The sequence below is a fragment of the Miscanthus floridulus genome, chromosome 4 (assembly GCF_019320115.1).
Source record: "Miscanthus floridulus cultivar M001 chromosome 4, ASM1932011v1, whole genome shotgun sequence".
Lineage (NCBI taxonomy): Eukaryota > Viridiplantae > Streptophyta > Magnoliopsida > Poales > Poaceae > Miscanthus > Miscanthus floridulus.
This window is the reverse complement of record NC_089583.1, coordinates 546,285-572,756: the sequence shown is the minus strand read 5'-3', so window position 1 is coordinate 572,756 and position 26,472 is coordinate 546,285. Positions and strand designations below refer to the sequence as shown.

The 26,472-nt window shown below is 46.0% G+C and overlaps 1 protein-coding gene across 1 annotated transcript; it reads right to left on the bottom strand.

The window, feature by feature from the left end:
• Positions 1–10,586: 10,586 nt before the first annotated feature.
• Positions 10,587–12,565, bottom strand: LOC136550735 (uncharacterized). The gene has a single exon (XM_066542330.1). It carries the CDS (start codon positions 12,034–12,036, stop codon positions 10,984–10,986), a length of 1,053 nt encoding a protein of 350 aa, XP_066398427.1. The 5' UTR covers positions 12,037–12,565; the 3' UTR covers positions 10,587–10,983.
• Between the last annotated feature and the right edge of the window lie 13,907 nt (positions 12,566–26,472).

The following is a 26,472-nucleotide window of genomic DNA, read 5'->3' as shown; positions in this document are numbered from 1 at the left end:
GGTCTAATTACAATTCAAGAATAAGCTATGGGCATGTATCTAAAATTATTTGGAAATATTTGGATATAGGACAGCAGCCATGAGTGGACGACAGGAGCCAAGGTCCAAGCACAGGCATGATCCAGCACTTGAGAAGTATAAGAAGGCGAGACAGGATATGCATCCTGGATTTCAGCCGACCAGCAGGAGGTCCACCAGGGCTGCCTCTAGTGCAGCAGCTCAGTATGCAGAGGGGTCCAGGAGCTCTTCTTCTGACACAGACACTGATGAGTTCAGGGTGGAGTCTAGAGATGAAAGAAAGAGAAAGAGCACTGACAGAGGATTAGATGGTGACAGCTCAGATGAGGAGCAGGAGATTGAGGAGGAGTTAGTTCCTCCAGTTCAGCACCAGCCTTGTCAGGGGATGCATTATGGTCTTCTTGAGACACGTCTGCCCAATGTACCCTCCTATGTTCCCAGAGTTGATTATAGAGGAAAGGGTATGACCAGGAGAGCTAGAGATGAGCGAAGGGTTGATCCGAGGAGCTTACCTAAGGTTTAGTACGATCACCGCTTCCAGACAGCCTTTCACTTGGATTTCTACTCCAGTGTTATTCTCACCAGGAACCCTATGATTGCCAGGTCTCAGTGGATTGACTGGCAGTACGTCAGAGAGTTGCAGAAGGCCTCAGTTGATCATGCCATTACCATTTGCCAGCGCACCGGGGTTTATGAGATCATGGAGTTCCAGCATGACTGGAACACAGAGGTAGTAGCTCAGTTCTATGCTACTCTGTTTGTTGAGGAAGATGAGCGGCGGATGCACTGGATGCTTGAGGGCCAGTGGTACAGTGTTGACTATGATATTTTTGCCGCCCATCTTGGCTTCTCAGAGGATGATCTACAGAGGGACAGGATCCACACCGAGCAGGTGTTACCCCCTGAGCAGCTCGCATATATGTATCCTCCTGGTGGTGAGAGAGGAGCTGTGGGGAAGGTTCTAGGTCTTCACCCTACCTACAGGTACCTGGACAGGATGTTTAGGAAGACTATTGACTGCAAGGGTGGAGACAAGGGCAACATTGCTGATTACTCCAGGAACCTACTCCACAGGATGGCACCTGATGCTCGGCCCTTCAGCGTGTTTGATTTTATTTGGTCCGAGATCAGGAGTGTGGGAGAGAGGCCCCTCAAGGGCTGTGGTTTTGCTCCCTACATCATGCATATGATTGAGCAGGTGACAGGGCACACATTCGAGTATGATAAGATTCACAAGGCCCTGAAGATTATTGCAGATCTGCCTGAGACAGGGTTACCTCCAGCAGGACCAGGAGGAGCAGCCGCAGCACTAGAGGCAGATGCACCTGGGAGTGGTGCACCAGCAGGAGCTTCACCTTCACCACGTGCTCCTTCACATTCTACTTCACGCCGTGGCAGTCCTCCCTCGCCTATCCGCAGGCTTTTCAGCTCCATATTTGGGATATGCCGTGACATCCAGACTAGGCAGCAGAAGGAGAGGGAGGCTAGGAGGAAGGACACTCGGACTTTGAAGCAAATTGCTTCTAATCTTGAGCTTGATCCTCCTAGGTCTCCTCTATCAGATGAGGCAGCTAGTGAGCCTGAGACTGAGGAGCAGCAGCAGGCTAGATATGATAGAGAGTATGTTGAGTTCATACAGCGACAGCAGCAGCAACAGGCACCTGAGCACCCTGACACTCTACCACTTCAGGCTCGTGTGCCTACTCACTCTCAGCCACATCCCAGCACTGCAGACGACTATGCTACAGATTGGTGGAGTGACCTGACAGGTGGTGGTGGCTTCTATGGGTCTGGTGGCTATGACCCATCTGGTGCGGGTGGTTCTCGTCCAGCCGGTGTTGCACGCTCATATGATGAGGATGCTGGTCGTGATGATGATGATGATGATGAATGATCTCAGCTTTCCGTGACAACTTGTAGCCCTTTTGTCCTTAGTATGTCATTGTTGGACCTTTGTGGTGATAGATGACAAAGGGGGAGAGAGACTGATTAAAGCTTCAGGATAGTTTCATTTGCTTATCTTTGTACCTGAAGATATGTACTACAGGCTGTAGTTTGTTTTTGAGCTTCATTGATGTATCTTGGATTTGAGATAGATTATATCATGTGAGAGATGAGACTTACTTATGCTTTATCTATGTATCTCTTGAGACATGATCTTTATCTATATATATCAGTGGTTTCTGGACTTGAGAAAATTTATAATGAGTGCTATGTGTGAATTACATGCATCATATTTATTTTCATAAGGATTATGCATGCTAGAATGAAAATATTTGATGTGATGCCTTTATATTTATTCTTGTATGATATATCTTGTCATATGCATCACAGTTTCTCTTTGTCACACACACATGCACTCCACGGATGCAATGATTTAGGGGGAGTCTCCTATTTGTTTTAGTATGTGCAATTGACATTTGAGGTCAGTTTGTGAATTCTAATCATAAGCACATATTAAGGGGGAGCCTCTCATAAATCATTGAACCCAAAAGTTTAAATGTTTATATCATTTTGTAAGCTTTAATCAAGTTGTCATCAATCACCAAAAAGGGGGAGATTGAAAGTGCTTCTAGCCCTTTAGTGGGTTTTGAATGATTGAATGACAACGTGATTAAAGGACTAACCCGTTTGCTAAGTGTGAACAGGTAACAGGTTATCTCACAGGTACTTAATGAAAGCCAAAATGATGTATTGTTGAATAAACAATCTAGTTCAAGCACAAGACAACAATGCAAATGGAATTCATGTAAAGGCTTATTTCTTGTGGGATTTCCATGTACTATGTGAAAGCAAGCTCGTGATTATTAGTTAATGAGACATGAGGGATTGCATATGGAATGGTCTCATATTTGAAGCTTGCTAAATAAAAATGAAAAAGATAACAATACATATGAATGGATGATTCAACAACAAGATGTGACTTGATGGCTTGAGATGGTGAAGATAGCAAGGAAAGGCTTCGAGGTACTAAGCAAGGGTGAAGGGCAAGCGACGGCTTGGCGGCCGAAGAACCTAGCTAGGGTGAAGAAGAAAGTACTTGCATTTAGTTGAGGTACTAATCAAGCTAAGATGGTCATATTAATGTGAAGAATCAAATCTATAATGAAGTATTTGATGGAAGTGACTTGATACATTTAGGATTATTCAAACTTGATGAATGGAATCAAGTCACATGCTCAAGATGGTTATGCTCAAGTGAAAAGATCAACATCAACATGTTAGCACCCTTACTTGATGAAGATTGGAAGGGACGGCATCAATTCAAAAGAACAACTCAAGTGGTACAAATTCATATTTCCATTTATCTTGAGTTTAATAGGTATGCCGTACTATTAAGAGGGATGCATCATGTTGATAGATAATGTTTCATAAGTGCTCAAGCCAACCCATGTGAGTTTTGAGTATTTGAGCGACAAAAGTGCTAACTGATTTCTTGCTGGTCTGGCAATACCGGACATGTCCGGTATTCATACCGGACGTGTCCGGTATTTGTCCAGCAGCTGTAAAACTGTTGTTCTCGGGTTGGTTCGTCGGGAGTTCCGACGTAGGTCGGGAGTTCCGACGGTCGGGAGTCCCGACATGGGTCAGGAGTTCCGACGTGTCGCACTTCGACCGACTTGGAGGGTTCACTGTCCTGGTCATACCGGACGTGTCCGGTATTCATACCGGACATATCCGATATGGATGACCAGAAGCCAACGGCTAGTTTTCAAAAGTCGTGAGGGTCGGGAGTTCCGACGGTCGGGAGTTCCGACATGTGTCGGGAGTTCTGACACCTCACTAACTTTAACTCAGTTACATGTTTTTCAAAATTACTGAGGGTCGGGGGTTCCGACTTGAGTCGGGAGTTCCGACGGTCGGAAGTCCCGGCATTCTTCGGGAGTTCCGACGCCTCACAACAGCGCTGTAACTTAGTTACCGTTGGCGCAGTGTGAGTCATACCGGACGTGTCCGGTATTGCAACGGCTATAAAACGGCTAGTTTTTCAAGGGGGCTATAAATACCCCCAAGCCTCCACCTTTGGAGGCTGCTGATTCTGCTGAGATAGACACACGTTTTTGAGCCTTGCCAACTCTCCTAAACCCTCTCTTAGTGAGTGTGTGATCCAAATTGCAAAATCAATTTGTGGGTTGAGAAAGAATTTGAAAAAGAGAGCAAGCCACCACTTGAGCACTTGTGCATATTGTCAATCTCGTGATTCGCATTTGTTACTCTTGGACTCTTCGGTCCTAGACGGCTAGGCGTCGCCGGAGAGCAACCGAGAGATTGTGGTTGCTTCGGAAAGTTTGTAACGGTCGATTCCGCCGCCTCGGAATCAAATTAGTGGAAGGAGGAAAAGGAGTTGGAAAAGACTCCGGCTAGAGTGACCTTCATGGTACCCTCTAGGGCTGACCTTCGCTGGGTCGCCCGCAGCCCCCTCAACGGAGAGTAGGACTCGAACGAGTCCGAACTTTGGTAAAACAAATATTGTGTCTAAATTCGCATTTCATTTGATATTTGTGTTGCTCTAGCTATTCTGCAGGTTCTCTGTGTATTTTGTCATCTCCATTAGGTGCCTGCAGTTTGGTTTGAAGATAGAAATCAAAAGGAGCAAGTTCGGGGTCGATTTGCAGAAATCGTGTATACCGGACACGTTCGGTATTCATACCGGACACGTCCGGTATTTCCTGCCTGCACTGAAAATATTTATTCTCTGTTCTAACTTGGTGTTGCAGGGTTGTAGCTTCTAGATATATTCTTTATACCTTATTTACTTTGTGGCTAACTTATGAGGGGTGGTAGTACTCTTAATTTGGAGTTTCCATTTTGGAAACTCCCCTTTCTAATTGTTTCCGCTTTTAAAGGTGTTAATTTTCAGAAACGCCTATTCACCCACCTCTAGGCGGCATCCTAGGTCCTTTCAAGTGCGTTGCGCTCTTGGACTCCGGCTCTACTCATAATTTTATACGCGGGGACGTCGCACGTCGGGTTGGTCTTCACTTCTCCCCCTGTCCTGGCGCTGGAGTCATAGTTGCCAATGGTGACCGCGTCGAGTGCCGCGGATTAGCGCACGATGTGGCCATTCGCATTGCCGACAAAGTCTTTTCAGTGGACTATTATTCCTTACCTCTAGACAAGTGGGACATGGTGCTTGGCATCAAATTTCTCCGCACTTTGGGCCCGATCCTCTGGGATTTTGATGATCTATGCATGTCTTTCACACGCAGGACGCGTCGCGTCTTCTGGCGCGGCATTGGTTCAACACGGTATGATGTTCAGTCCACCCGCCGTCTTAATACCATCAGCAGAGTGCTGGCCCTCTTGGACACACTACTGCAATCCTTTGAGGACATCTTTGCCACGCCGCAAGGGCTACCGCCAGTGAGACCGTGCGACCATCGGATCCATTTGCTACCCAATACAGCCCCAGTGGCAGTAAGGTCATATCGTTACCCGCAGTTCAGAAAGATGAACTTGAGTCCCAGTGCGCCTCTATGTTACAGCAGGGCGTCATCCACCACAGCACCTCAGCCTTCTCGGCCCCTGTCTTATTGGTTAAGAAGCATGACGACACATGGTGCTTTTGTGTAGATTACCGTGCCCTGAATCAGCAGACAGTGAAAGATAAATTTCCAATTCCGATCGTCGAGGAGCTGTTGGATGAGTTGGAAGGCGCCCGCTTTTTCACCAAACTTGATATGCGTTCCGGTTATCACCAGGTGCGGATGCATGTTGATGACATTGAGAAAACAGCCTTTCGCACACATGAAGGTCATTTTGAGTTCTTGGTTATGCCCTTCGGGCTTACAAACGCGCCGGCAACTTTTCAAAGCTTGATGAACGTCGTCCTGCAGCCGTTTTTGCATAAGTTTGTCCTCGTGTTTTTTGATGATATCTTGATATATAGCCCCTCATGGTCACAGCACTTGCAACATATCAACATGGTCCTCTCTGCACTGCGCGACAATCAGCTTAAGTTGAAACGCTCCAAATGAGCCTTCGCCACTTCTTCAGTCAGTTACTTGGGCCATGTCATTACGACTCACGGTGTGGCCATGGATCAGGACAAAGTGGAAGTTGTCTCATCATGGCCGCAGCCTCAGTCACCGTGGGGCCTCAGGGTGTTCCTAGGGCTCGTCGACTACTATCGTCGTTTTATACAGAACTACGGAACTATATATATATATATATATATATAGTCCACTTTTGATCTCTCAACTATTATGTTGGTCTAATTTTGACCTTCAACTATAAAACCGTCTGGTTCAGGAACCTCAAGTTTACAAACCGTTCACTCTTGGCATCTAGACACGGTTGTGGCTGTTTCATGCTGACGTATACCTGGTTTTGACCCGCAACGCTGGCTTTGACCGCCACATAGGACGCACGCATGGAGGGATAGCCACGCTCGCAGCTGATTTACGCCGCAGAGAGCCGCCTCCGCCGGACTCTTCGCGTGCAGACCGCACCTCCTCCGCCGGCCACTGTAGCCCGCTCCCCGAGCGCAGGCTCTCCATCAGGCACGCCGATCGTTGTCATCTTCGTGGGCGCCACCTCTCGCCATCGCCGACACCCGCGCCCTCCACCCCTCGCCCGGCCTCCCCGACCCCCTCCACCGCCTTCGCCTCTTCGAAGCACCACCGGCCGGAGGTGCTCAACGAGGAAGAAATAGAGAGGAGCCATAGAGAGAGAGAGAGGGAAGGAGAGAGAGGGAAAGGGAGAGGGAGTGAGAGTGAGCAGGGCGAGGCGGAGAGAGAGTGCCTACCGATGGTGCTGGTGGCGGCAGCAGGGCGCGTACTCGGCTCCTCGCCTGCGCGAACGCAAGCAAGAGGGAGAGAACGGGAGAGAAGGGAAGACAAAGAGAGATGGAGAGCGGAGGGAAGGAGATGACCGATGGCTATTTGTTGGCGAGGGGGAGGCACAGGGCGGTGGCACTGATGGCTTCAGCGCCGGCGGTGCTTGGCGTCGGTGCGAGCTGAATAGGCGAAAGCGGCTCCGGCGAGTCAAGCGTGTGTCTGGCGGCGGCAATCCCCGACGGGCAGAGGCGAGCACGGCGGTGCTCCTCGGCCCGGTGCGGAGGGAACTCCAGCAGCGACTCCACTCTACGCTGTGCGGTCCCGCAACCCGCTCATCCTCCGCGATGCGCAGCTCAAGATCCTGGACCGCCGTCGCCGTCGCGTCCAGCGCCATGGGACAGGGCCTGTCCCCACACCGACACCGGCCACCTCCACTGCGCTCCACTCCCCCTCCTTCCTCACCACCCCCGTCGGATCCGTTGCCGGCGGCGTAGAAGCACCCGAGGAGGAGGACAACGTTGCAGACGCGCTCTCCCTCAATGGCTTCTTCAACCGCTTCACCTCTCCCTCACCCTCCGGGAAGAGCATCCAGCGGCACGGGTGGAAGCGCGGGTCCAGCGGGGCGCGGTCGCATGGGGAGGCGGCGGCGGCGTGCCAGTGGGAGATTGGGCCTCTCCGTCGTCTCCACCTTCTCCTTCGGCTTCCTCCTCGGGATGGGCAGTGCACTGGAGACGCTGTGCAGGCATGCGTACGACGTGGGGCAGCTGGACCTACTGGGCGTCTACGCGTAGTGGTCCGCCGTCAAGCACGTGGTGGCGCAGTCGCTGGCCATGGGGCTGGTGGCCATGGCGCTGGTGCTGGCGTACTGCAACAGCTTTGTGGTGCTCTTCACGGGCGACCCAGACATGCAAGCGGCCGTGGGGAAGGTGGCGCACCTGCTGGCGGCGACCATGGTGCTCAACAGCGTGCAGCCGGTGATCTCCGGGGTGGCCATCGGCGGCGGCTGGTAGGCGTTGGTCGCCTACATCAACCTCGGCTGCTACTACGCCGGTGCAATTCAGTTGAGTCGATGACGCGTGGACCCCACATTGGACAAAACCGCTCCACGTTAGACAAAACAGCCTCACCCGCGCCCAGATGCTAAAAGTAAACGGTTTTAACAGTTGGGGTACTAGCATTAGACGGTTTTGTAGTTGAGAATCAAAATTAGACCAACATGATAGTTTTGGGACCAAAAGTGGACTTAATCCTAAAATAAAATAAAAACTGAAACAGCAAAGCCCATTCATTGTTTGATCGCTACTTCTAGTACTTCCAAGATGCCAAACCAAAAGTAAAGAAAAGAAAAGGAAACTTTTTATTTCATATTCTATAAATCTTCGCCAAAAAAAAGGTGCTGAACTACATATGTTTGAGCCATGTAAACACTCGGATTAGACTTGCTTACCAATTCCTTTTTCGAACACATACTATATCATACTGTCTAAATGATATATAAGCATGCAAAAAGGAATCTTTTTCTAGACACAATCGGATTCAATGGTCCAAAAAAGTAAAAACAGAAAAGAAATGACGACTGATGAAATTGAAACCAACAAAGTTAGAGAATCCATGCGCACAAGTAATATAGGACAAACAAGAAAGAGACGATCAGACAATAATATGTGGATTGTGATGTGCACTCGTAGTTCAGACATCTCCGGGTCACAGGTGAGACTGCCGTCACCAATAGCAATAGGCATGCATACATTCATGTATCATGCCTGTCAGCCTGTGTGCAGTGCACAGGATCAAGAAAGCCCATCCTGCAGAAGCATTTACCAAAGTCAGGGCTCACTAGTGGCCGCCCATTCATCATCCATGCCGGGAATATTTGACTCATTTCAGATGCCCACTCATCACGCTAGATTTTTTTTTTTTAAATGTAACCAGCATCCTGCTCCCTCCATTTCAAATTATAAAACATTTTAGCTTTTGGAGATACATATAGCTTTTTATACACACTGTCTACAATTATAGTAAAATCTACATATTTAGAAAAACTATAACGTCGTGTAATTTGGAAGAGCCATAGCAACCACCCAGGAGGGACAAAAAATACAACATCAATATGGCTCTCATCTGCTTCAAGGAGCGGCGGCTGCAGCTAAACACCTACGCGATACTGTAGCTAAAACTGTGCAGCCGCAGCTCTCCCAATCATCAGCACACAAGGGCCAAAGCAAACATTACATCATCTTGCATATTGTGGTGGTTCATCATGCCATAGTGCAAAAACTCACCATTAAAAAGGTAAACAGTTTTCTCCCAACAGATGCACTCTCGTACTGGATGATGACCACACTCAGCTGACGTTGTATAGAATATAAAACATACAATCTCTGGTCAGCTACTCACCTGGATTCTGTTTGTTGACTGTTGGTTGCAAAAATGCTCTTGCAAGAATGAACCAAAAATTCAGGGGTCAAATATCTCTCCACCCTGGAGACACTTGTACAGAAAGAGAAGGGAAGAAAAAGCTAAGAGCAATCCTGGATTCCATATTCTGTTTTCTAGTTCCCAAAAGGCACTGTTGTTCCAGAAAGAAAGGTGCTTTCTCATCTTCTTAACCCAATGAAATGTCCTAGAAGAAGGTTATTCCTTTTGGGTACACCCAAGAGATACCAACATCATCCATGCTGGAGCTTGAATGTGATTCTCACAAGTCACAACAAGGGCCAAAGCAAATATTACAGCATTCATTATGCCACGGTGCAAAAACACACCATTCAAAAGGTAAACAATTTTCTCCAACAGATGCATATACTCTTGTACAAATGTACAATAGCATGTCCAGCAGCTGTCAAGACTAATGACTACTGATGACCACACCCAGTTGACATTGTAGAGTATATAACATACATATATCTCTGGTCCACTAATAACAGCAGCATCCGGTTCCAAAAGGCAACAATCCCAACTAAAGGCAATTCAGCTACTCACCTGAACTTCGTGGATTGGAAAAATGCACTTGCACCATGATTTTGGCAGCATGAAATGAAGCCACAATGAACCGAAAAATTCAGGTGCCCAATTATTACCGCAGAAAGAAAAGGGAAGAAAAAGGTAAGAGCAGCCATGGATTCCATATTCTGTTTGTAGTTCCCAAGTCCCAACTGAAAGCAGCACTATGAAAACTTATATATAGTCCTCGTATCTCCACCCATACAGTATCATAATGCAAAGTCACTTTGGCTAACCGAAAGAAGCCCAAATCAAATCTTTAGCCTTATCCAGCAATATGAAATGCAGGTCACTTGCTCCAAGTTGCACTTTACCCCCACTTTGTTGGCAACTTGAGAGAGATCTATCAACATGGTCAAACTTGGAGCTGGAGCTGCTTTGAGACTACATCAAAAGCTAATACCACTAGTAGGCCAAAACTAGATGTTGATGAACCACAGAAGACAGAGCAACTTGGAGTTGATGTCTATCAGACGAGGTCTTGCAGAAGGAATATGAATAGAGAAACATGTGATGCACGAGTTTCCAACGAGGAGGGAAAAGAAGAGCCCAACCGTGATTTATGGATGTGCTGAAACTTACTGTAACATACTAACATGACCTGACCACAGCGTAGGATATGTAGCGAGACAGAAGAATGCTACCATTTCGAAGCAGTATAATACGAAGCCATGGTGAATTGGCGATTGAACCAATTTATGGTGAAGATTAGTATGCATTTATATGTAAGGAAAAGAAAGATCAGTTTTGTTCGTTAGAGCGAAGAAGTGAAACACAACTATTAAGTACAGAAACAAAATTACTAAGCAGCATTAGTGCAAGAAAGGAAATACATCAGTACCAACGGTGTTACCAGTTGATTAGGAACAAAGATCACAAAAAACAAAAAGAAGCACTATTGTAGCTAGCTAATTGAAGGTAATCTGGGTGGAAAGTGCAGAGTTTGCCAAGTAGTGTTTGGGAGGCAAAATCTGCAGTTTCCACCACAATGGGCTGATGGTACTTACTACTACTTTACTACTACAAGTAATTACAACACGATCGCAAATGCAGCAGAAGTGAACTAGTGAAGTGGGAAAAAAAATACAGCAAGAAAAAAAAAAGTGAAAGGCAGCATCTACTTGCTTGGTTGATGTTACCAGCAGAAGAGAAGGCGTGGTGTCGGTGGTGTTGGGAGCATCTACTAGTTCCCGGCGGAATCGGCAACCGCGGCGTCGTCTTTGACCCCGACGAGCACAATCTTCTCGTAGACGAGGCGCGAGGGGTGCATGGGGTACTCCACCGGCGCGACGGGCCGGCGTTTGGCCACGGAATACCAGAGGAAGAGAACAATGAAGGTGAGCATTGCGCCGGCCGCGGCCGCGAGCAGCAGGGACAGCGCCGCGCCCCAGGGGCTGCTGTAGCGGCGGTCGAGGGCGGGCGCGCGAGCACTGGCGACGCGCTCTGGCGGCGGCGTGGTGAGCAGGTCCGCGGGGTTGAGCGGCAGGGAGTGCATCCGGTTGGGAGCTGCCCGGAACGCCCATGTGAAGAGTGTGCAGTTGCCGGAGGAGGTCCGGAATCCGGCGAGGATGCCCCCCCTGCGGAGGACGGGGGGCAGATGGAGCGGGTAGGAGAGCAGCGGCAGGGTGGAGTGATGGTTGGTGGTGGGGATGCGCGTGGCGGCGAGCCGGACGTGGAGCTTGTCCGTGGTGGAACTGGAAGAAGAGTTGGTGTGGTAGTAGTCTATCCAGGCGTGCAGGTGCAGCAGCTGGAGGCTTGGGGTGGTGGGAACGGGATGGTGTGTCTCCGTCTGGAGGGCGGTGCGGCCGGCGAGGTCGAGGCGGACGTGGCGAGCGGAGAAGACGAGGGCGAGCGCTGGGGGCGAGCGGGAGGCGGAGCCGGCGGAGGGCGTGAGGAAGAAGGCGAGGGAGGAGGAGGGGGCGGAAGGGAGGGCGAAGGAGAAGTAGGTGGAGAATCCGGGCCGGAGTGCGGACGTGGCAATGGGGATCCTGTACTGGACCCGTGCGCCGGGGATGGGCATGGAGACGGCGCCGGAGGTGGCATTGGCGCTGGCGCCGCCGGAGAGGGCGAGCTGCGCGATAGCGGCCCCGGCAGGGAATAAGTCGAGGGAGAAGGACGGGGAAGAGGAGACGGCGGAGGCCGGGCGAGGTGGTAGTAGCAGCGCAAGCGAGAGGCAGAGGAAGAGGGTGAGGGAAGGGAGAGGCGGCGGCGGCGGCGGCGACATCTGCATTGCCATCGCAGCAGTGGATACTGTTACAGCGATGAAGGAAATGAAGCTGCAGAGAATAGAGATAGCAAGAGTGAGAAGAAAAAAAAAAGAGAGAGAGAGAAATGAATCAGATGAAAAATGCTAGCTTGACGCTGCTGATTGCATTCGCATAGATGGATCTCATCTGGCGATGGAGATGGAGTTGACAAGGGATTTCTTCTGCTTTCCTCCCTCTCCAGGCTGCAGCATGCATGTGAATGGCAACTTGTCAAGGGAAGGGAGGGAATGGGGAATTGCAGATTAGATTAGATGAGGCAGCCGGCAGCGAGCAGGGTTTTCGAATCGAATCGAATCGGGGCCTTGTTCTTGGCCTTGGCGTGCAGGGGATAGACTCGATGGATAGGGAAAGAAAGGAAAATGGACTAGCCGCTGCCCCCGGTGCCCGTGCTCGACCGGGGGACCAATCAGCAATGCAAATTGCAATGGCAATTGCCAAAGCTTGCTGCTTTTGCCTGGCTCTTCGCTGTTGCTTTTGCAGTTTTGCTTGCTGCTACGGTAGCAGTAGGACTCTTGTGTTGGACCAATTTCTTTCTTTCCCAACCTTTCATTCAAAAAAATAAAAAAAATCATTCGTTTACCATCCTCCCGGTCCCGGAGAAGTGGACTCGTCGTTTCTCCTCCTCTGCCTCAGGGTTCAGGGTCCACCACCACCTTTGGCCTCTCGCCATCTCAAAAGTTGATGCGCCTCCCTCTCCTTTCTCCCTCACTGTTAGTGTCACACACATTAGTATATATCAACGCAGGAGACTTTTGCCGCCTTTCAGGGTGGCCACATCACCCCGAATTCTTCTGGCCGTCTGATTCTGCGATCGACGGTATATATTGGCTCCACCACTCGCTACAGTGCCTCGCCCCAGCTACAAAACCCTCGTCGTCTCTCCCCGACCCCGACGCCCTCCTCCTCTCCGCGCGCGCTCTCCCTCCCTCCCTCTCTCGATCCATGCCACCATGGCGACGGTGCACGGAGCGCACGGGCGGGGCGACGCAGCTACGGCCGCCCTCCTCCTCCCCATCCCCCCCCCCCCACACACCCCCCACGGCGTGCCCTCCCCCCTCTCTCATCTCCACTCGCTACCTCTCTCTCCCGATATGGCCAAGGCGATGGCAGCCAGTGCGCGCAGCCGGGGCGACTCGGGCAGCCGCCGCCGCCGGCACTTCCGCGGGGAGGCCTGGCCACTGGCCTCTACTGCCCGGCCGCTGCGTAGGTTAAGGTTCGCTCTCTCTCTTCATCCCCCTCCCCTTCTGTCGTCGGCGCCAGGGACGGACGTCGATGTAGGCTTGTCGGCTCGGTCTTCCTTGCTGGCGGAGGCCCAAATCGGCGGATCTGGTGGATCCAGTGCCTCCATGGCTGGATCCGTCTGTCCTCCCGTCCGATCTGTGCAGGCAAGAACCTTCCGGATGCCATGGTTGTTGGTGCCAGGTGGAGGACCGTGGGCCAACGACGGGGGTGGTGAGGAAGGACGAGGAGCGAAGCGCAGTGGAGGTTGCCGGCGTCGGTGTGGGGACGGGCCTCATCCCACGGCACTGGACGCGGCGGCGGCGGCGGTCCAGGATCTTGAGCTACGCATCGCGGAGGATGAGCATGTCGCGGGACCGCACAGCCTAGAGTGGAGTCGCTGCCGGAGTCCCCTCCGCACCGGGGCCGAGGAGCACCTCCGCGCTCGCCTCTGCCCGTCGGGGATTGCCACCGCCAGACACACGCTCGACTCGCTGGAGCTGCTTTCGCCTGTTCAGCTCGCACCGATGCCAAGCACCGCCGGAGCCGAAGCCATCAACGCCACCGCCCTGCGCCTCCCCCTCGCCAACGCGTTGCCGCCGGTCATCTCCTTCCCTCCGCTCTCCATCTCTCTCTTCCCTTCTCTCCCTCTTGCTTGCGTTCACGCAGGCGAGGAGTCGAGGACGCGCCCTGCTGCCACCACCAGCACCATCAGCAGGTGCTCTCTCTCTGCCTCGCCCTGCTCACTCTCACTCCCTTTCCCTCTCTCTCCTTCCCTCTCTCCCCATCTCTCTATCGCTCCTCTCTGTTTCTTCCTCGTCGAGCATCTCCGACCGGCGGCGCTTCGAAAAGGCGGAGGCGGTGGAGGGGTCGGGGAGGCCAGGTGAGGGGTGGAGGGCGCGGGTGTCGGCGATGGCGAGAGGCGGCGCCCACGAAGATGACGACGACCGGCGTGCCGATGGAGAGCCTGCGCTCGGGGAGCGGGCCGTAGTGGCCGGCGGAGGAGGTGCAGCCTGCGCGTGAAGAGTCCGGCGGAGGCGGCGCTCTGCGGCGTAAATCGGCTGTGAGCGCGACTATCCCTCCGTGCGTGCGTCCTACGTGGCGGTCAAAGCCATCGTTGCGGGTCAAAACTAGGTACACATCGGCATAAAACAGCCACAACCGTGTCTAAATGCCAAGAGTGAACGGTTTTCAAAATTGAGGTTTCTGAACCAGACGGTTTTATAGTTGAAGGTCAAAATTAGACCAATATAATAGTTGAGAGGTCAAAAGTGGACTTAATCCTTTACTTTAAAGGAGAATGGACTTGTGGCCGAGAAATGTAACTGAAGCAGGAGGATGACCCTGATGATATTTTGGTGTGTCCATGGACTTGGAGGCTTGGAGCAATGGTAGTAGATGTCATGCCTTTTTGCAACGTATCTGTTTGATGATATTTTGTTTATAGGTGGCACTTTCTCCTGATCTGTTTTTATCTCTCGGTGCCTCAGTGCTTGCGTGCGTGCATTTTTTAAAAAGAGAGAGAGAAGAGGGAGGGAGGCAGAGGAAACTTAGTATATGACTGTTTTTTAGTTAGTATACTTTGAATTTCCTTATCTCTGTGTGTTTGCACACACATAGATACATATCTAAGGAAAAAGTCCAAATTACTTCCTCAAATTTGGATTACATCTAGATAACCCCTAAACTAAAATTTAGTTTGATTTACTCCCCCAACTATTTCAATTGGTCCACTTTACCCATTAACAATATATGCTTTCTTTTTTTTGCATATATAAGTTGATTTAAATTATACTTTATTGTAAAGAAATACATATTATCTTTTTGAACATTATTTTGATAAGTTAGGAAATTAAATAACAAATGGACAAAATTGTATGCAATGTAATGAACAGTTCAAACACAAAATATGATGTCCTTGTTGACACAAAAATGTGACGATGTGATCAACACACAGCAAGCCAGAAAGATCTGCTTGGAGTAAGTCCGGAGATCCGCTTAGCTTTAAACACAGGATCGGTCAGTTTCGGGACCGAAGGCGTGCTAGTCAATTTGACCCTACAATTGACAAGGAGAAAATAATCAGAAATTTAAGGTGGAACATGCCGGTGTTGCACCAGACAGTTTCGATATGTGGCTAGATAGCCGATTCAATGGGGCTATCGACTAAATAGTCGATATCCAGCATATCAGTAAAGCAAGGATCGTTGAATTGAAGATTATCGACTAATATCAATAATGATGGTATGAATTTAAAATAACCAATACTCATGGGTCATAGCGATTTATTATGAATGATTAATCTAGACAGAGCAAGCATTATACACCCAGATATAAGTAAAATCATGAAACATCATCAGCTAGATGGATATAACCGGTGTAAAGCATTGAGCCGATAAGTTTAACGAGAAAAAATATAACATGCTAACAAATCGACTGTCTAGTACAAATAGATCTATAAACGCTCTGAATCTAATCTGTTACCATCAACAGTGAGGTTCGACCGGATCGATACAGCTATGATAATAACAATAAACTAAAGCCAAAGAATCCATAAAACCATCTATATATTGACAGGTTTCTGAAAAACATGCTATATGTGTGAAAGCACGGGCAAATCAGCTAAAATAGTCGATTCATGTAGAAAAAGGATTATAGCATGTGAACAATCGACTATTTAATATGAACAGATTTATAAACTCATCAAATCTAACATATTATCTTTAACAGTGGGGTTCGACCGGATCGATGTCAGCCATAATAAAGATAACATGTTAAACCTTTAAAGTAAACAGATCTATTCACATTTAAATATAATCATAAAAATATACTATAAGCATTAAAGTATGGGCAATCGGCTATTTAGTCGATGCAGGCATAGCAAACAACCAAGGTCATGCCTGGCCGAAAGCAAATCTACCAACTAGCATACTCTAATTTAAAAGTGCTAATAGTGGGGATCGATCGGATCGTACAGTCATAATAGCGAGCTATAGACCAGATTCAACTAACTAGTAAACCTACTCAAGATCAGACAGGCCTTGGCCGCGTACTATGCACGATCAAGATCGAAGTAGAACGGCCGATAAAACATAATCCGTCGTTTAAAGTAAGAACCATCGCAATATGACAAAATAAACGATGGACTAAAAGGATGTGAGGTCGATCTCGATCGGGCAGTATGATATTGCTGAAACTAATGACAATAAGAACATCGGCAAGATTGGTAACTTAATGAATCTACCCGAAGGATGCCACCCTTAGGTAGAGCCGATAACTTGACCTTAATCTAATTCGAGCAGTGGAGGTCGAACTTAACCGATGTAGCCGTACTTGAACTAGATAAGGATCGATAACTAACTTATACTAGAGCTCGTAAGAGGTCGGCCAGACCGATGCAGCCTTATAAATAAAAGTATAAGCCATGACGGTACTTACAGACAAGCCGGAGGTCGACCGGATCGATGCAGCGCTGCTTGTTGAAGAACTCGCCGAGATCTACATTACTCCTACTCCTAAGGGTTGGCGTGAAGCCGAAAAAGTAAAGACTGATTTTTATTGATGTGTGTATATGTTACAATAGCCGGGAGTTTATATTTATATCCTAGGCTGATAAGAGTCCTAAACGAACATGACTAGATAACAAAAAGAAATATCAAGATACATATACTCTAATTTCCCTTATGCAGAATCCTTGCTGATGAAGCTTCCTTGTTTGATACGTGTCCTTGTTTCTTTCATCCTGATATGCACCTAGACGTCATGTCTCTTTCAAATTTATTAAATAATATTTCCTGACTGGCTCATAAATATCCCTTAATTAGGAAACTTTCTTATTTTTGACATCATCGGCTGATCTCTTCCTTTCCAGGATAAGCTTACCAAATTTTGGTGTAAACATAGGCCCCCTAGTTTGAAGTATGAGTTTTCATGCTTCAAACTATTTTGATCTAATAATCTTCTTTCCTAAGTCAACGACATCTGATTGCAATACTTGGTTTTGATGACTTACATGGGTTGACTGTTCCTCTGTTTTAGCCGATTAAGAGCTGGCCCCCGAGTCTATAACTATAATCGGCTATTCAAATCACTGGTAAGAAGCTGAAGAATTCACTAGTAGCAATATTACCTTATTCTAAGCTTCACCTATACATGTGAACTTTGAAGTGTCTATCACGTCATCTTGGGTGGTTGAAGAATGGAACGGATTAGAATCTAGTCATCCTCACTTCTCTTGCTCAGAAAACTTAGGTTTTTTAAAAGATTTTTTAAATTAAAACATAGCTTTGCCCCCCAAATGATTTTCTTAGATCGCTCAATATGCATAGTTCCTCACTAAGACATTGTTTCGCCTCTATTTACCCTACTTCTAAAAAGCTTATGTGGAGTTCGAGTAGGGACAAAGTATGTAGCATACTTACCTTGCATATCGTAAAGTCAAACCTTGGATCCAAGGAGAGAAGTGTCATACTCTTAGATCAAGATGTGCATGTGTGTGGAATATTTAGTGGCTAACCTAATTGTACTATGCTCTCTGAAAAATATTTCTCTCTTATGGAATATTTTTTGCGAGAACATGAGTTATCTTTATTCTCATTTCTTTTTCTTTTTCTCTTTTTTACTTTCGACCTCTTTTGTGTCCATTTTTTTATTTTGCATAACCCATGTCTCTTTTTACAACAACTTTTGAGAGAAATATTATCAAGAACCTGGAGCATTTATTCTAATAAAACCTAACAAATATATTTTTGTCTTCTCTCAGTGTAGGAGCAGAACATTTTGAGGTGGATGAAAAACATGTTTTTGCGTACTTCCAGTATAGAAGCAGCACATATATGTGGCGTGTACGTGATTTTGATCTTAGGAGCATGATAAATTTCTCAACAAGGGTCAACAAGACTTGACAAAACTCAACAAAGAGCAAGCAACTTATGTGAAAGGTTTTAATGAGACTAATATATGGCTCTGGTAGGAATTTCAACTTTATTGAGGAGATAAGCTATTGATTTTGATTTTTTTAAGAGAATTTCCTAAGTACTTTGCAAAAAGAACTAAGGTTTCTTTCATCATACCATATCTCATTCATCAACTACTTAGATAACATGATTTCCCTATGATAGATTGTTCACAAGTGATAAGAAAAGCAGGAAATAAAGAATATGCGTACCTCCGCTTTGAACCAATGAATGCCTTTGCTCTAACTTTCTCCCATTATACATATATCAGCTAGACTTCGTCGGCCTTATGATCTCTGCATTCCCAATCAAACATATGATATGGCATGACCACACATACTTCCAAGATCTGATTCATCCTTTTTGTGCCCACATACATCATGTATATATATGCATGAAAATCTGACTCACATGCACTACATAAAGGGCTCTACCGGCTTGATGCCTTGATCTTCCAATTCTGAGCCGATTGTGAGCAATCTTTCATTTACTGCTTCTAACTTTTAATAAGGCGATTGTTAGTTTCAGAAGTCCCGCAATCAGATCAAGTTGAGAACATAGAGAGAGCACTGCAAAAAAATCGCTTGCGGAAGCCACAAACTGTAACAAAGGTCAGGGTTGGCCAAGAGGCTTCCTGCGTTGGCCGCTGAGCGCGCTGTAGGTGCATCATGGTAGTACAGACGCCTTTGTTGTCGTCGGACATGTCCTTGCCAAGCACGAGCTTAGAGACCCTATTTTCTGCCAGCTCCTATCTTGTTGCCAATGGAGCAGTGGTCGATCATGTCGGCGTGGGGCTTCATGCTGAGCCATTTGAAGGGCGTGGCGATAAATGCCGAAGATCGGCCGATGAGCTTGGCCATAGTGTCGGTCTACTCGAACAGTCTGCTGATGTCGACGCTGCTGCACTGCTCCGAGAAGGACGTGGATGCATCAGACACGGCGCAGTTGAGGTCACTTGCCATATCAACGAGACTCCGTGTGGACAACAATGAGCAGCATTTATTGTATTATGGCCTAGACTCTTCCACGTCCTTTGCTCATCCATTGATTATGCCTCCACGAGAGAATAGAGTCGATGTAGAGGAGGAGGTCTATAGTCTTCTTTGCCAGTATCACTTCCTTATCATCGCCGTCGGCCACGAGTTCCTTGACCTTGCCCCACAGTAGCTTGTCGTGGCTGCCATTAGTCTTACACCGCTATAATAGCAACACGTGGCCTGGAGTTGCATACACAAGGTTCACCATCGGCTCTTTTTGCATCCGAAGCTGATGTCTCAAAAGCTCCACTACACTTCAATACTCAGAGCCGATGTCTTTGATGATTTGGACTATTGGCTATATTTGGAAGCATGAACATTGGCTTTTTTCTCGATTGCATATGTGATGGTTCCTGGTTGCTTCCTGTGTACACCCTTTTCATGTTGCTAGATCTTTTCACCTCCGTGCTAGGCTTCCGGCCTTTCTTTCTGGCATGCGGCAATATAAGTCATCCTTGGCTGACTTCCAGCAGCTTGCAACAACCAAGTGAACAACTCTTTTGATCTTCTCTCAGCAATATATAGTGCTACACGTAGAAGAGCGCTCAACAGAGGCACGTAGCAAATATAAGGTGTTCACTCTTGCATCTTATTTAATAATAATTCCTGGCTCAAGATAAATCCCTCTTCGCCATAAATTTGAGAACCGAGAATATTTACCGCTTCAAAATTATTCAGCCGATGGTCCCCTATCAGCTATCAGGTTGCCAGCTATTTTCATGTTTCTAACACAGCCTCTCATGATGTTTGTTTTCTTTTTTTATTGAAGAATATATTACTATATTGCCCTCCATTTAGAACAAGCCTTTCGAGCTTATCGCTTTCACTTTCATCTTTAGATTGAGCTTTGTATGCTGTAGGAAAAGACAACCATATTAATAGGAGCCGATAGGCCGATCTCATCGGCTTTATGCTTAACCCACCTATTGGTTCCTCTTCCTAATTTGTCAACTACTGATTTTTAACTATCGGCTCTCCTGCGGTGCTATCGGTTCATCTACTATTGAGGTACCTTTGCTGCAGCAAAGCCGGCCATGTCACGTCTGCCAGGCCGGATGGCTCCATCACCTGACGTATCAGCTGAAGTGGAACCTAAGCCAATACTGGCCCCTAGCTGTTCTCTATATATTTGTACTTGGAGCCGATGGGGGTGAGCAGCCAATGGAGGTGAATAGCCTGATAAATTTCAACATGATGCACCTAGACTCTTGATTCTTGGCTGCTCATAGTAAAAGAGACCTCATCGGCTTTTACTAACATGTGTGCCAGCAACTGTCATAAGTTGAAGTTTTTTGAGCTTGACGATGGATTTGACATGCCCCTTGAATGTGTGCAGCTCCCTAGACCTGACTACCTCAGAGTACTTTGTGACCTGCTCAGCGAGCTCTGATAGTTTGTAGCAGTCCTAGTTGTCATCGCCAAAGAAGTCGGGATTGGTGGTAGCCTGGTTGAGGCCATGTAACATCCTCTGCACCGCGCCAGTGCTTCCCGTTCACCCTCGCCGTAGTTGGCGAACATGGTACTCAAGATCATGCTCAACTCGAACTCTTCATATGATGTTTAACACACTCGAGGCCATATTCATCGTGTCGTCCACCGCGATGTCGATGTCCGTCTTAGTCAGTGTCGACGTGTTGTTCACGCCATCGTCGGCATGCCATAGATGTGTCTAGCCACTTCATGATCTCATACTTGCGCTCTAGGAACATCTCGACGGATCCATCCACCTTGTCAATCAGACCGTCCATCACTAGAGGATGGGTACATGTTGCTGCCCATGCCAGGGTGCCGCACTGTCCCCTTGCCGATATCCAACTGGTCACCAGTGATTACCTTCACATTCTCGCCTAGGTGGAACGCACACTGGATGATCTCTGTTTTGTCGTGTCGTAGTGGATTGAACAGTGACAGAAGGCCGATGAACTGCCATGGTTCGTCAGTGCTTTCCTTTTCTTAGGGATCTACTGGTATGATATGCCTAGAGAGCAAAAGTCAGTCGGCATAGCTATCGATCAGCGCATGGATCTTTTTCTCGGCACTCTTGCTCGTCCAACATAGCTGATGATCTGCTCAGGGTCCACATCATCTTCCTTTCGAACTTGTTCTTCATTAAGTGACCATGCTCCATCGGCTACTTAGTTTTTATAGCCGATGAGCTATACTTATGCAAGCCGATAAGCAACCTATAGGCAACAATCTTTGAATAAAAAATAACCGATGTATCAATATTTCTAAAAACCAATGTCCAATTGACTTGCTGATCAACTTGATGCAATAAAATATTTTAATATACTTTCAACCATCGATATCGGCTATCTTCACATACTCGTCGATTGGTTCCAACTGAGTCAACAATTGTCATCGGCTGTCAGTCTTTATCGGCTTCATGATCTGGCTTTGCCGTTCGGCTGGTGACTATCTTGCATATATGATATATAAATATTTCCCTTTTATTTTTTTCCTCTCATAAACAACTAGGCTAGCAAGACATGCAAAAGTACCAATAAAATTGGAGTATCGAACCCAAGATGGATTTGATCACTAGGGGTTCATAAATGATTGACCGGACATTATCGGCTCCATCTAGCCGATCAACTGCAAATGTATACCCATATCCTTCTTGGAATCCCCATGCATGACCTGCACGTATACACTTAACGGACTTGGCTTCCTTGTTTCTATCATACGTCTCCAACTGGATTCCAAGATGCTTGCAAGCCGTCTTCCGCACGCATAAGATAGCATTATATATATCAACTTCCAATGATGATTGTCTGGATTCTATCGGCTTTGAACAATCCTTGCTGATCATATTCTGTTGGCGTCATCAGCTCGAATACTTGATTTTCAGTTAAGTAACTATTTTTTGAGCTGATGACAACATCCGCAGTTTGATCAAATAACTAATATTAATAGCCTATACGTTATGCCATTGAATATAGGTAGGTTCCGCCTCTGCTCTGTGCTTCAATCGAATACTGCTGTCAAGCACCGAGCTTCAGACTCCAAGCATCAACGTGCCCATGTGCACATGTGTGGCATTCAGACTTTATCTCTTGTACTTTTTTAAATAATCTCACATGCAACTATGTAACTGGTAGGCAAAGTCAATTCTTCTTTAACTCCCTTCGTACGTGAATTCCAGCTTGCCTCAGAATAGTGCTGAATACTTTTCAATATTGGAGCTGATCCCTGACTTCTCAAACGATTGTTATTCCACCGTGAACAAGCTTAGGTAATAAGCCAATAGAATATGCTTAACCAGAGCAAAAATCCATCTATCGGCTATCCTTTGTTATTACCTCCATCGGCTATTTATCGTATCAAGAAACAATAGCCGATGAAAGAATTCAAGATATAACCAGAAGTTGCATTGATATTCATTGAGGGCTACCAACTTTAAATTAGAAATGCTCATAGCCAATAAGATCATCTCATGACGGCTTCTCAAAGTACTACCACCAAATTTCCAAAAATAGAATCTTGAAACTTCTACTACTGTGAATTCTATTAACAGCAGCCCTGACAATATATTTCTAGAAGACATTGGTTAATATTCTTACATGATTGATCACATTGGTTGTGCGTATGCCAAACTATAAATAGCCGATGCGCTGATATTAGCTGGCATCTCTTTAGGCCACCTTTGTAGAAGTATCGGCTGCCTAGATGACTGTTGTGAACTTCTGCTGTCGATATTCTCCAAGCTGATATCCCTCTTTGGGCCTTTAAGAAGAATCCGATTACTCCACTATATCGACTAACACGCTCTCTACTCAGCCGATACTTTTGTATGTGGCCCAGGATGGCTTTTTGCCGTCAGTGCCTGCTGCATAGTGAGACCCACTAGCTTGTTCTTCGAGGTGTGTTTCGGTGATGATATACTCATGTGGTCACCGTACTTGCTCGGGCCAAGACTACTTCTAAAATCTGAATCCCTTGCTAATTTCTTCTGAAATTAAGCCAACAGCCGATTCCTCTCCTAAACAGCCGATTCCTTGTACCAAAATTATAATAATCATTAATCTGATCTCTAGACCTACTCCTGGATCCTTATCAAGCTGATGAAGCAACTTGAAGCCATTCGCCAAGAAATTTATTGGCTATTGCAATATGGAAATCGGCTCTTCGAGGCTGTATCGGCTTAGCGAGCAAGACTTTGGACCCTAGCCGATTCCACTTTCAGACAGGCGACCTCCATTGGCAAGCTTCCATAAATATCACTCTTATACTGCTTGCCCAATGAAAAAAATCCATCTAGGAGTTTCTCCAACATGTGCTTGAGCACACCATATCTGATATGATATATATGACCAATATAGTCCCTTTTCATCTTCTCCGATCCAAATTAATATACGATATAAGTCTTCTTTAAGCTAGTAGTCTGACCAAGCTTAGTGAATATCTCTATGTGTGCTCAGACAAATAGTTCTTTGAGCGGTGAAGTACAGGAGCAGTAGCTTTTGATCTTCTTGAGCTTATCACTTGGAGTGTCAACATGTTGCCACATGCCGCAACCGACCTCATGCAGATGACACGCACAGCAGGATTGGCTTGCAAGCCTCGTGCGGTGGTAAATCTTGGCAATATGGATGATGTTCTCAGAATAGTCCTAAAGATTCAGCATAATGATCAATTTTGGCTGACTTCTAATCAAACAATTGTGGTCCCACTGGCGTGCCAAAAAGTGTGTTGACACAAAAATATGGCAATGTGATCAACACACAGCAGGCTAGAAAGATCTGCTTAAAGTAAGCCCGGAGATCCGCTTGGCTTCAAACACAAGATCGGTTAGTTTCGGGACCGAAGGCGTGCCAGTCAATTTGACCCTACAATTGACAAGGAAAAAATAATCAGTAATTTAAGGTGGAACTTACCGGTGTTGCACCAGACAGTTCCGATATGTGGCTAGATAGCCGATTCAATGGGGCTATCGACTAAATAGTCGATATCCAGCATATCAGTAAAGCAAGGATCGCTGAATTGAAGATTATCGGCTAATATCAATAATGATGGTACGAATTCAAAATAACCAATACTCATGGGTCATAGCGATTTATTATGATTGATTAATCCAGACAGAGCAAGCATTATACACCTAGATATAAGTAAAATCATGAAACATCATCAGCTAGATGGATATAACCGGTGTAAAGCATTGAGCCGATAAGTTTAACGAGAAAGGATATAACATGCTAACAAATCGATTGTCTAGTACAAATAGATCTATAAATGTTCTGAATCTAATCTGTTACCATCAACACTGAGGTTCGACCGGATCGATACAACTATGATGATAACAACAAACTAAAGTTAAAGAATCCATAAAACCATCTATATATTGACAGGTTTTTGAAAAATATGTTATATGTGTGAAAGCACAGGCAAATCGACTAAAATAGCCGATTCAGGTAGAAAAAAGATTATAGCATGTGAACAATCGACTATTTAATATGAATAGATTTATAAACTCATCAAATCTAACCTATTATCTTTAACAGTGGGGTTCGACCGGATCGATGTCAGCTATAATAAAGATAACAGGTTAAACCTTAAAAGTAAACTGATCTATTCACATTTAACATAATCATGAAAACATACTATAAGCATTAAAGTATGTGCAATCGGCTATTTAGCTGATGTAGGCATAGCAAACAGCCAAGGTCATGCCTGGCCAAAAGCAAATCTACCAACTAGCATACTCTGATTTAAAGTGCTAACAATGAGGATCGATCGGATAGTTACAGCCATAATAGCGAGTTATAGACCAGATTCAACTAGCTCGTAAACCTACTCAAGATCAGACAGGCATTGGCCGCATACTATGCACGATGAAAATCGAAGTAGAACGGTCGATAAAACATAATCTGTTGTTTAAAGTAAGAACCATCGCAATGTGACAAAATAAACGATAGACTAAAAGGATATGAAGCCGATCTAGATCGATCTCGATTGGGCAGGTTGATATTGCTGAAACTAATGACAGTTAGAACATCAGCAAGATCGATAACTTAATAAATCTATCCGAAGGATGTCACCCTTAGGTAGAGCCGATAACTTGACCTTAATCTAATTCGAGCAGTGGAGGTCGAACTTAACCGATGCAGCCGTACTTAAACTAGATAAGGATCGATAACTAACTTATACTAGAGCTCGTAAGAGGTCGGCCAGACCAATGCAGCCTTACAAACAAAAGTATATGCCATGACAGTACTTACAGACAAGTCAGAGGTCGACCGGATCGATGCAGCACTACTTGTTGAAGAACTCACTAAGATCTACATTACTCCTACTCCTAAGGGTTGGCGTGAAAGCCGAAAAAGTAAAGACTAATTTTGATTGATGTGTGTATATGTTACAATAACCGGGAGTTTATATTTATATCCTAGGCTGATAAGAGTTCTAAATGAACATGACTAGATAACAAAAAGAAATATCAAAATAGATGGATTCTAATTTTTCTTATGCAGAATCCTTGCTGATGAAGCTTTCTTGTTTGATACGTGTTCTTGTTTCTTTTATCCTGATATGCACCTGGATGTCATGTCTCTCTCAAATTTATTAAATAATATTTTCTGGTCGGCTCATAAATATCCCTTAATTAGAAAACTTTCTTACTTTTGACATCATCGGCCGATCTTTTCCTTTCCCGGATAAGCTTACCAAATTTTGATGTAAACAGTCCTCTGCCATATAAAATTTGAAATAAAAATTCACCTCATATTTGGAGTGAAAAAAGACAAATCTAATTAAAGGGGGGAAAATTAGGCCACCTAAAGTAATTGGAGGAAGAAATTGAATCAAACGTTAGGTTAGATGGTTATCAGTTCATAGGCCACAATTGGAAGAGTATTTTTTTATATTTAATTACTAATGTATGTATTTATGTGTATTTACGCATGCACATATTTTTATGTGCATATTGTATGGTGGGTTGGGTGTGCGGTGAGTGAGTAGAAAACAAATGTGTTGCGTGCGCGCGTGGTTGGGGATTTTGGCAAGCAAAAAAACAATGCAGCATGATATTAAAAAAGAAATAATAAAAAAAATTCTCGAATACACAAAACATTTACGTATTATTTTATTAAAAAGAAGAATTTAATCGTACAACGACGCGTTTCTAACGACCACCTGGAAAGTGTTCCGGCCAAAAGCTGGACCATATTACGCTTCGATGTTACGTAAAAGTCTACGA